At 36.6% G+C, this 10,735-nt stretch overlaps 2 protein-coding genes across 3 annotated transcripts; one reads left to right on the top strand and one right to left on the bottom strand.

Moving 5' to 3' along the window:
• Positions 1–494: 494 nt before the first annotated feature.
• On the top strand, positions 495–2,041 carry LOC112283119 (uncharacterized). The gene is made up of 2 exons (XM_024521467.3): positions 495–881; positions 1,106–2,041. The coding sequence occupies exons 1-2, from the start codon at positions 625–627 to the stop codon at positions 1,623–1,625; spliced, it is 777 nt and encodes a 258-aa protein (XP_024377235.1). The 5' UTR covers positions 495–624; the 3' UTR covers positions 1,626–2,041.
• Positions 2,042–4,910: 2,869 nt separating this feature from the next.
• LOC112283202 (defective in cullin neddylation protein AAR3) lies at positions 4,911–9,178 on the bottom strand. 2 transcript variants are annotated; one of them, XM_090251548.1, is made up of 11 exons: positions 8,987–9,178; positions 8,447–8,669; positions 8,180–8,267; positions 7,903–7,954; positions 7,685–7,763; positions 7,386–7,468; positions 7,171–7,267; positions 7,004–7,049; positions 6,769–6,899; positions 6,318–6,592; positions 4,911–5,199 (listed from the first exon to the last, which is right to left on the bottom strand). In XM_090251548.1, the coding sequence occupies exons 2-11, from the start codon at positions 8,526–8,528 to the stop codon at positions 5,182–5,184; spliced, it is 951 nt and encodes a 316-aa protein (XP_090107674.1). In that variant the 5' UTR covers positions 8,529–8,669; positions 8,987–9,178; the 3' UTR covers positions 4,911–5,181. The 2 variants fall into 2 exon arrangements, with proteins under 2 accessions (XP_090107674.1, XP_024377397.1); XM_024521629.3 differs by lacking the exon at positions 4,911–5,199 and adding an exon at positions 5,576–5,957.
• Positions 9,179–10,735: the final 1,557 nt, after the last annotated feature.

The following is a 10,735-nucleotide window of genomic DNA, read 5'->3' as shown; positions in this document are numbered from 1 at the left end:
TTTTTCTTTTCTTTTTATTATAAAATAGACAATTTTTGAAATTCAATCAGTATTTTATAAATGATCCTCATTTCAATCATAGAAATAACAGTACTATGTTGCACAAAAAAAAAATATTGGGTTTCCAATGCAACAACAAAATGAAACATCACATACCACCTACTTCATAATTCTTCAGAAAAAAATTACTCAAAAACATTAAAAAAATCACTCATTACTAATTTTTTGTCAGGTAACATTTGTTTGTTTATCTCGACAATAGGATAACTTCTCTAAAGAAAAATACGCGCATGCAGTAAATGTTTTACACCAAACTTTTTGCAGAATCAGCAAGTGGCCCACTATCAAGAATCAATCTGGAACGACTGCGGAGACATGCGAGCTATTTTTGCATGTGGGTGTATCAAAGGAGCACACAGTTTATACTGAAAAAGCGCAACATTCTCATGCCTTAAAATGTTGATGAGGCTTCCACGCTCTTGTGGAGATTAGGCTACAGACTGAGATTTAGGGTTTGCGAAGGTGTGTTCACGGTGAGAGTGTGAGTTGCAAGACGACGACGACGAGGAGGAGGAAGAGGAGGAGGAAGAGGAGGAGGAGAGTGATTCCTAGCAGGTAGAAACGATGGAGGAGGCCGCGGGCGATGAGGAGTGGTACACGATCGCGCTGTGGGGTTATTTCGCCATGGCTGCGATCATGTTCGTTCTAGTGAATTTCTGCTTGTCTGCGCCATACGGGCGCCATGTGCGGAGGGGCTGGGGTTTCAGCGTGCCGGTGCGAGAGGGTTGGATTATCATGGAATCGCCAGCTTTGTTCGTTATGGCACTTGTCTACCACGCGGGCCAATTTCACTTGCAGCATGTTCCCCATGTCCTCCTAAGGTACAGTCTTGTGACAACTTCGGCAGGGTTTCGATTGCAAAAGCATTTGAATTCATCGCACCGTGTGTGTGTATGTAAACATACCTGTATCGAGTATCGTGCTTAATTGTTTGCCACTTTTTCGGATTCCTAGCCAGCTGAATGATTGTGAGAGGGTTGCATGGTGGATCATCATCTTGGATTGGTGGGGTTGAATCTCAGTAGTGATGTCTTCTTTTGACCAGAATGCATCAAATGCATTACTTCCACCGAACGCTTGTATTTCCCTTCCGCATGCGAGCCGATGGGAAGGCCATGCCAGCCGCCGTAGTGGCCTCAGGATTTTTTTTCAATGTATACAATTCATACATTCAAGCACGGTGGATATCCCACATTGGAGTTTACCCTTCCTCGTGGCTGACAAGCCCACAATTCTTGCTGGGCGTCGCGATCTTCCTGGTAGGATTTTTGGGTAATATCTGGGCTGACAATGTGTTGCTGAATCTGAGGGACCACAAGGAAGACCGGTCATACAAGATTCCAAGAGGGTTTCTGTACGAGTTCATCACATGTCCCAACTATTTTTGCGAGATAATCGAGTGGCTTGGCTGGGCGATCGCGACGAACTCGGTTGCTGGGTTCTTCTTCTTTCTGTCCACTCTTGCAAATCTAGGACCCCGTGCGAAGACCCATCACGAGTGGTATCATAAGAAGTTCAATGATTATCCCAGGAATCGCAAGGCTCTTATACCCTTCTTGTACTGAACAAAAATGTGAAGCATGAGAAATCTATTAGAGTATGTGCTCTCGAGATTGAAAGATCCTGTTTTTCATAGTGCATTAAGGTGTCGTGGAACTGCACTTGTGACCCTAAAATCCTGCCAAGCCTTGGAATTCTGCAACCCCGAGCAAAGCAGGCAATGTCACTCCCATATTGCTGGGTGTTTCATCCGTGAAACACAGTGGGTTAATTACTTAAGCAAGAGCACAACAGGTAATGTTCCGGGTTTGCATTCCTGTAGAAGAAAAACTTGTAAGCATATGTAGTATTAGCAGAAGTTTGTGCTATTGAACATGAAAATAGTTCTTGTCATTTCCAACCAATCTCCCTTTCTGGACTTCGGAGATATTTCATGTGCACTCCCTTTGACAAAGTAAATATATAATTTTGACCAACAAAAGGAGTTGTTAATGGAGATTGTTTGTCTTGATTGAGTATCTTTCATTTGAATTCTCTTCTTTATTATGCAGATTTGGGCCTTTCAAAGTGGGGAATGTATTTACAATGTTACATATGAACTCTTTCAAATGGTTTTATCTATCAAATGTGGAAAACTGAAACAATGCAAAGATTGTTTGCTAAAATTGACAAAAAAGTATTATTGATAAAATTTGGAATTATGGTTGAATCATAATAATATTGAGATTTTTTTATTTAAATGTAAATCTATCTTGATGATATTTTATATCTGTTATTTGTTTTATAAAGATAAACATAAAAAATTATTATTACAATGTTGTGCATTATTTTGACTTTCTTTGGCATGTAGTTTTTAAAATTAATTGTAAATAATGTATTCTTTCAAATTGAATTTAGTTTCATATGGTAAGTAATTGACAATTTTTTTTCAATTATGTTTTATCTTTTTTATCTTATATTTTATTGTCTTGTATTTTTTTAATTATCCAATATTTTTACCATATTATGGTCAAACCTTATTGATTTACATTTTTGTTATATATTTAACTTCTTTCTAATTACCTTTTAATAGAATTTTTTTATTAATCATAATAGTTAATACATAAATTAAATAATTTAGTTTCTTAACATAGATATATATTGATTATTTTATAGTTTGTAATTCTATTAGTAGAAAAATAAAGTTCAACCATTATTGGTACAAAAGAAAATGTTTATTTTTTATTTTTCTACTTATTGTAAAGAATGGAATATGAATTATTTAATAAGATATTATAATAAATAAAAATAAATAAATATTTTTGTAAGTTCTTGTTTTCAATTGTTAACTATTCTTTTAATATGTATTCTAGATAAATGTATCTACAATAATGAAAAAGAAATTACTCTTAAGCATATAAGTAAAAAATATCTTTATAGAAGACCATAAAAGAAGAAGTAAAAAAAATAACTTTATCAAAAGGTTTATTTTTATTTCTTTCAGGTTAGTATAAAAGACAATGTCTTATTAATCTTAGTTTAGATCTTATTTTATTACTTAATAAGAAATAAATTATATTAAAAATGACATATCAAAAAAAAAATTATATAGTTTTTACATGCATATTATCTAATTTCTACTAAATCTTCTTTATAAAGTTAATAGTAGCATTACTACATAGAAAATATTAAGTATCAAAATAGTTAAACTTGAATTGTTAAAAAATATTGGAAGATTATCAAACACATAAATAACAAATTAAATGACCAAATATTATTAATATAATTGTAAACTAATTCATCTAATTGTTGATTTTTTTACAATTAAAAAAACTACAATATTATTAGGGAGTTGTTAAAACCACATCTCTTCTTAACAATTTCATAATTGATTCATTCTATCTCTTGTCTCCTTCCTCCATTCACCCTCCCTTATTCCCTATTCCACGTCTCAAAATCCCCCCCACCCCCTCCCCTTCCTCCCTCATCTCCATTCTCATTCCTCATTCTTTGTCTCCCAATGTTCCTTGCATGCAATCAACATAAACTAGCATATTTTGTCTCCAATTCTTCGAAGTCTCTTACATCATAATGTATTGACCAATTCCATTTTTACATTCCAACATAGGATGTTAGAACTCCTCGGCCCATACTACAAATACGTCCTATACTTCCTTGCAATAGGGATCAAGCACAATGACCATCACATCACTGATCAATCTAGCAAAGCTTGAACAACTTGGGCAAATATTTCTCACCATTCCACATTCCAATAAATGAGAGAATGACTTGACAATACCAAGGTCATTGCCTCTTGTCAAAAATGGTTACTAGCTCTTAAGACTTCCTGCAAAGTTACATATATTGACACAAGACCAACCTTCTTTTCCAATTGCTTACCACCAAAAATTGGCAATGGGACTTACAATCTGTGATAGCCAATTCACCATATAATACTTGGTGATCTTCTTATGACCTCCTCAGAGAGTTGCATTGTTGAGAAATTGACCTTCACTCTTCATTGATCGAAGTAACACATACTAAAAAGTATCTAAGTAATTCTAGTAGTATCCAAGTACCCCCTTACAAACATCAATGTTAGGCTCAAAGAAGGTAGCAACCAATCCACACAAGGAACAAGAGATGGAAACAAAGGCTGGAGACTAGGAACATGGGATGAAATGTAGGAACAAAAACATCAATTCTTATGTTTATATATATTAACTTATTCTCATAATAATAGTAGGGATAAACTATTTTATTTGCTTATTGTATATTTAATATATATGATAGCATCGTATTGTACAATAATCAAATAGACTTGCACAAAAAATAAATTACATATTTCAATGTTAGTAAATAAATAAATTGTACCTGTATATGTATCAAAATAAATGAATAAATAAATTGTAATGCTTCAAAAAATTAGAAATATCAACTACATGAGCTTATTTTAAATTTATCTTTATTATATCTAATGTCTTTAAAAATGGTTGTGCTGGCATTAGACATTATTCTTGATTTTTCTTCATAGGTTTCATATGCTCATCACTTCCATGTACCCTGCTGATACTCTGATTTGGATTTACACAGTTGTTGAAACTTTTGAATTGCATATTGTATATGTGATGCTTAGATTATGAGTTAGTGCAAGTTCTTGCGTACAATCCGCAGAATTTTGTTTTATTTATTTTAATTTTTTTGTGACTAGTGTAAGCATTTCCGGTAATTTTCTTCTGACACTTCAGTCCATGGTGAGTTGGTTGCATAATGGACTCTGCTGCTTTGGATTGGTCAGATTTTAAGCCCAATAGTGACATATCCTGCTGCCAGGATGCATCAATTGCTATCATCTGCAAGTGTCGAGCATGTGGAGTAAAAATTTCAGAATCAAGAATAACGATAAGTTCCAAGCAGCTAACAGGTACTTTTAGTCCACACAATCTGTAATCTTGTCTATCTAATAAGGACCAACAGTAGCATCAGAGTGCAATTAAGTTCGTGAATTTTCAAATTCCGATCTTGGATCAGCATATTAAGCGTCGATAGTTCTGGATGTGGCGGCTGACACCACATAGCTGAATAGAAGATCCCGATTCTTTGAACCTGTTGAGAGGATACCTGTATTCCACAGGATCCCACCTATAACATCCCGAACTCCTGTAAATGCCAGATTAGACAAGATTCAGAACTCAACGAGTTTGGTCAATGAGTTTATATAATTGACTATACTCTTCAACTATGGTTAGCTAGATAATTTAAGGATCTCTTAATGCAATCAGGCATCTGCGAAAGTATTTTAAGAGCTATCAAACCAGAGCGTATCTCCTTCGCCAAGTAAGACACATAACGGCATACCAAACACTAACTCGCTTTGAACCAGAATGATGCATCAACTTGGCAAAAACGGCCACCACTGAGGGCTTGTAGTATTTCTCAACTTTTTTTCACGAACCTCTTGGACAGTTACAAAGATTGCGACGCGTTTCTCATTACATCATTTCCTTGAGAGAACGATCTCCAGCCACCAAACAGGTCACGAAAAAATCATCTACAAATCTTTATTGACAAAGAATCACGACAATCATGAAAATCCCAAGTATAGGAAAAAATTGTATGAGGCGCAACAGGGTCAACATCGTCAGAATACTCTCCTGAACCAGACAGAATCTATCATGTTTACAACCTATGGGAAAACAATGTGCCGTGCATCACTGATGCAAAACCAGATCTTGTTGCAGACTCATGACTGCAGAATAACCTCCACAAGCGGTAGGTTTTTCTGCCTTTTGGATATTAGAAGACCCATGAAACTGACCCCAACGACGGTTTTCAGTTCTGCTCTGACTTGGCCATGGCTGCCATGAAGGAGACATGAAGATATCATAGCGACCCGTGCTCGTATGAGATGGTAGATCCTGACGAAATCAATAGCTTGGGGCGTCAGTACATCAAAACCAAAAACTAAATCCATGGCTAAAATAATATCAGAATATTGATAACAGCTGAATAACATAACTGACTCAAGATGGTTCTCTTCCTTTCCCAATCAAGGAAAAGAGTCCTGCAGCCAACTTCAGCATACAGAAAAATTTCCAAGAAACAATGTTTAGACAACTCTAATCCTTCGTGCTTACGAAATAAATTCGAGCCACCAAGTACAAGATACACCCGCATGCTTACCTCAATAAATGCAGGAAATATACCTCTCGGTGGAACTACATAACAAACAGGTGCTGATAAAAGCGCAGCATACAACAAAATCTAAGAAATTTCACCTGAGCCATATTCGATCCGTGGGCGAGTTGATCCGAAACATTGCCTCTATCACGTTGCTCCCAAGTACCTCGTTCCTCCTGCACACTACCATCAGCATCTTCCATGGGATGGAATACTTCCAATGGAATACTTCCACTTGTCCGAATACGCTTCGTGCCCAGGGGACTGGGCATTTTCGCTAACCTTTGAGAAAGGCAGTTCACTGATTCTGCTTGGGCGGCCTCCTCAGTAGGGTCTTTCCACCGCCTTTTGCTTCCAGCCTGCGCTGTCATACCTAGGTGAATAAAAACATGTGAGTGCAGGGTAAAAGCAAGAAACGCAATAAAGCTCCATTGAAGCAAGAAACTACGATCGATATAAAAGCTCAAAAAGTACCTTCCACCCCAACAAATTTCAGTTAAAGAACAGCTTCAATGGAAGTTTCACGAGTATGAAGAAAGCGGTTCTTACCGGGCAATGTATTAACTCGGCAAAGCAAAGACGACCCTGAAGAGTCATCTGTGTTCAACATCGGCAAAGCATCTACTCCGCAACTACAAACACGGTGGGGATCCTTACTGCAACGAGAACAGGCATTCTTCCTGCACAAATCGACGCGAACTAAGCAAATTCATAAAACCATGGAAGCAGAAGCTACATACACCCACGCACTTCAACATTGCAGAAAGAGAGTGCAGTACCATACCTGTACATATTGTCGACAAATTCGTCCACCAGTACTGGCCAAGCACCTGCGCATGCAAAGCACAACAGTTTCTTTTTAGCGACTGCGGTGCATCGATGCCGTTGCATGATGCCCCAAAGCGTAACCATAACAAATGTACCTTTTAAGCTCCAAAGCGGAAAACTCACCCTCTGGGTCGTAGTTGCTAAGATCTTCATGTACGCTACGGCTAAATTCAAGAACTTGTCTCCAAGTGTCTTCTGATATAGCATGTCGCTGATGTATCTGCAGGGTCAAACCACACAGTTGCATTAAACCCACTTAATGCACTGGACTGTGTCTTCATTAAAACATTTGTAAGACAAGCATAGTACATGTGAATATACTTCAACAGGACATATACCTGGACAAAAGCACACCATTGATCAAGTAATCTGAAACGTCCCGTCAACGCCAATCTCCACGCTTTGACAGCGGTACTAACAGCTGCACCAATCATGCCAAAAGCTATCATGTAAGTCTTGAGACGACCTACGGCAGTAGTTTGCTACTGAAAAGCAAAAGAGAATCATATAGGTCATTCTTCTTTGTTGTCTTTCAAATCATGCTTCCAGTACTTAGCCCTGGTAATAGAGTTTGAATTTCTGTTCAAGTGAGCATGTAAATCTTTCGGCAAGAAAAGAGTTGCAAAAGTCAGCTTACAGATGCTCTTTTGACCAAGCTCTCGGCACATGAAGAAAACAAAACCGTAAAATATTGAGAAATTCCGCGTGTCCATAAGCTGCAGTGCACAGTACATCCACCTTAGCCACTAACCTCATTCATGATCCCAAAATGTTGACCAACTTCATCGAACAGCGAAGATTGGCACTGACGGCTTACAACCATAACTCAAAATCTACTGGTAGACATAAAAGTACCTCAGTTTGGAGTTGAGAGCATAAACTCCGAAGGCCATCAAATGCTGCCTGCCTGCATACCAAAGAGCTGTAACTAAGTGAGCATTACCAGAATCTCAGAGCTGCAATCTGATCATCAACAATTTTTTGAGCCTGTAGAAGATATTCTTCAAGATGATAAACCCTAATCAGATGCGCTCTGTTATTCAGTCATAGGTTAATCACGGTGCGATTTGGGATACTACAACACCTTCAGGGTTATGAAATTGCGCTCATCACTGCAAGGAAAGACACTAACCCTGTCAAGCCTTGGGACTCGGCAAACACGGATAAAGCTGACAGTCTCGCCTTTATCTTGCTGGGTGCCTCATTTGCTGTTACCGCATCTGGGAAGAAAATGGAGAGAAGGTCAGTCATCCACGCCAATGCAAGAGATATCAGTAAGAGTACACTCATACAATATTTAATTAGAAGAGGAGATAAAAACACAATCTCTGACACATAGAGACCTAAACCTAGTAGTTCCTCTCCCATAAAGCCAACATGCCTCCAAATGGACAATTACCTGCGTACTCAGAATGGATATCCATCGTTCGTGTGTCGCCAACTCCTCGCCCCAGGGTTCGGGTGGCGTACGCCGCGGTCATGGTGTGCTGGTGACACGGCGAAAACAAGCCTCTCGTGCTCCTCAGCCAAAAGGCGGATTTCCGAACACAGTCCTGAACAGGCTCCTGAACGGCATCGATCCACAGCTCACCAATTCTATACAGTCATCGCCCTCCTCAAATCTGAAACAGGAGAGGCACGCACTCAAAATTCAAAGGAATCATTGAACAGAACACCAACTATATTCGAAATGCGGCAAATAAGGAGTCAACTCAAAAGCCTAAAACTGCGAGAAACAAATAAACTTCAGAGAACCAACAATCTGTTAAGCAACGACCTGTCCACTACTCCTCTCCCAAATATATCATCTCATCATTTGAAATCTAACTTTCAAATCTCGAACGCCCTCCATTTCCTTGCTATGACTCTCTACGAGAAATTGGTCCCATAATAACACCGCAGGCATCCAACACCAATGCCGTTTACAAGGGAAACGCACCAGTCTCGCGAAAAACCCGAAGCAAACGACAGTAGCCCGCAGCACTGCTACACTCCTAAACCGACAGAGGCGAGATGTTGACAAAGCTTCTTCCACTTCACGATTGTGTCACTCCGCCGAGCAAATCAACGTCGCGATTGTCGACGACGACATGATCCGTTTGAACCGATTAGCGTGACACTCGCAAACGACCGACCGAATAGCGGCACGTCCCTCTTCTAGCTCTGTCTGTATCATTGTCAAACGCGAACGAACGAAAGAACGAACGAACGAGCGAATGAATAAACTATTTGGTTGAAATGGACGAATAGTGGAATTCATCTTTGGACGGATGGTTTCCCTTGGTTGGATGATTGTTCTCTCATCCAATGGTTCACTGATGCACGACTGGTCTCTTCGCCCTTTCACTGGGTTTTTGTAATCCATGTTCTTAGAAAAGTGAATAAAGTATACATATTTTAAGATCCATTTGCATTTCGATTGATACTATAGTTATTGGTAAAATGAAATTGGAATGAAATTAAAAAATATTGAAAGATAAAAAAAACCAGGACTTGAAATGCATTGTGGTGTGCAATACAAGTTTAGGGCAGCTGTGGTGGCATTACCAATACATGTGATGATAATAACAAAAACTGTGGTTTTACTAACAACACCTTATTAATATATCTTCTTATATGTATAGATATGTTATTTTTTATATTTTACGATAGAACTCTCAATTTTTTCTTACATTTACAGAGATTATGCCCATAAAATTAATGATATAAGACATCTTTTTTTAGTATTGTTTTGGTCTAGATCACTACAAAATTTGATAAAATTTTATTTAAAATAAAAATAGGAGTTAAATTGGAATATCTACATCAACTGGTTGCATGCATTATAGATTCAATGTAAATGAAATAAAAATCAATGGTTCACGAAGGTAATTATTACACTAAAGAAACAATTGATCTTTATTATTGAAGTTATTGGTAAGCAAAACCTTTGTGTTTTGGATGCAATTTTTTGAATTACAAAATAAAAACAAGGATACTGAAATTTTGTTTAAGTCTTTGTTTGTGCAAAAAAATTCAGAAATAGAGACTTTGATCTTTAAGTAGTTGGTATCATCTTCTAGTAGATGTTGAGTATTTTAAATAAATTTGTTTTACTAATAATCAAATGGCCAAATAATGGAAAGTGCAATAAAATTTTAAAATACAAGAAATTGCAAAATAGGATGTAAAATTTGTATTTAAAGTATTCTAAAAATATACTTTAATTGTGGAGAATTAGTCATGGAGCATGGACGAAATTTAGATACTATATATTTAAATGATCTTGTATAATATATTTAATAATAAAATAAATCATAGATATTTAAAGGATTTGAATTCCAAAAAATATAGCAACAAAAAAAAATTTAATGTTTCAAGGTTTAATAGTAACTTTCTAGAGTTGAGAAAAAAAATTAAAAAATAAATAGTATAATTTAATTAAGAAGAAGTTTGACTAAGTATTTTTTAATATTTTTTGGAAGAATTAATCACTTACTTTTTTCATCATGTAAAAAAAATATATATCTTTTTATATTAAAAGAAATCAACTTATTTTTTTAACAAATGCTTGAATATTTTTTTTATAATTCTATTTCTTCTATTATTATTACTATTATTATTTTATTTAGTCTAAATCCAATTAAATTGTCATAACTTTTCATGGTTGGAATTTGATTCATGTCATGTTTTATACATAGATTATATT

Source organism: Physcomitrium patens, chromosome 6, assembly GCF_059467195.1.
Source record: "Physcomitrium patens ecotype Gransden chromosome 6, ASM5946719v1, whole genome shotgun sequence".
Lineage (NCBI taxonomy): Eukaryota > Viridiplantae > Streptophyta > Bryopsida > Funariales > Funariaceae > Physcomitrium > Physcomitrium patens.
Note: the sequence above shows the minus strand (reverse complement) of the source record. Positions and strands in the feature narration are given on the sequence as shown.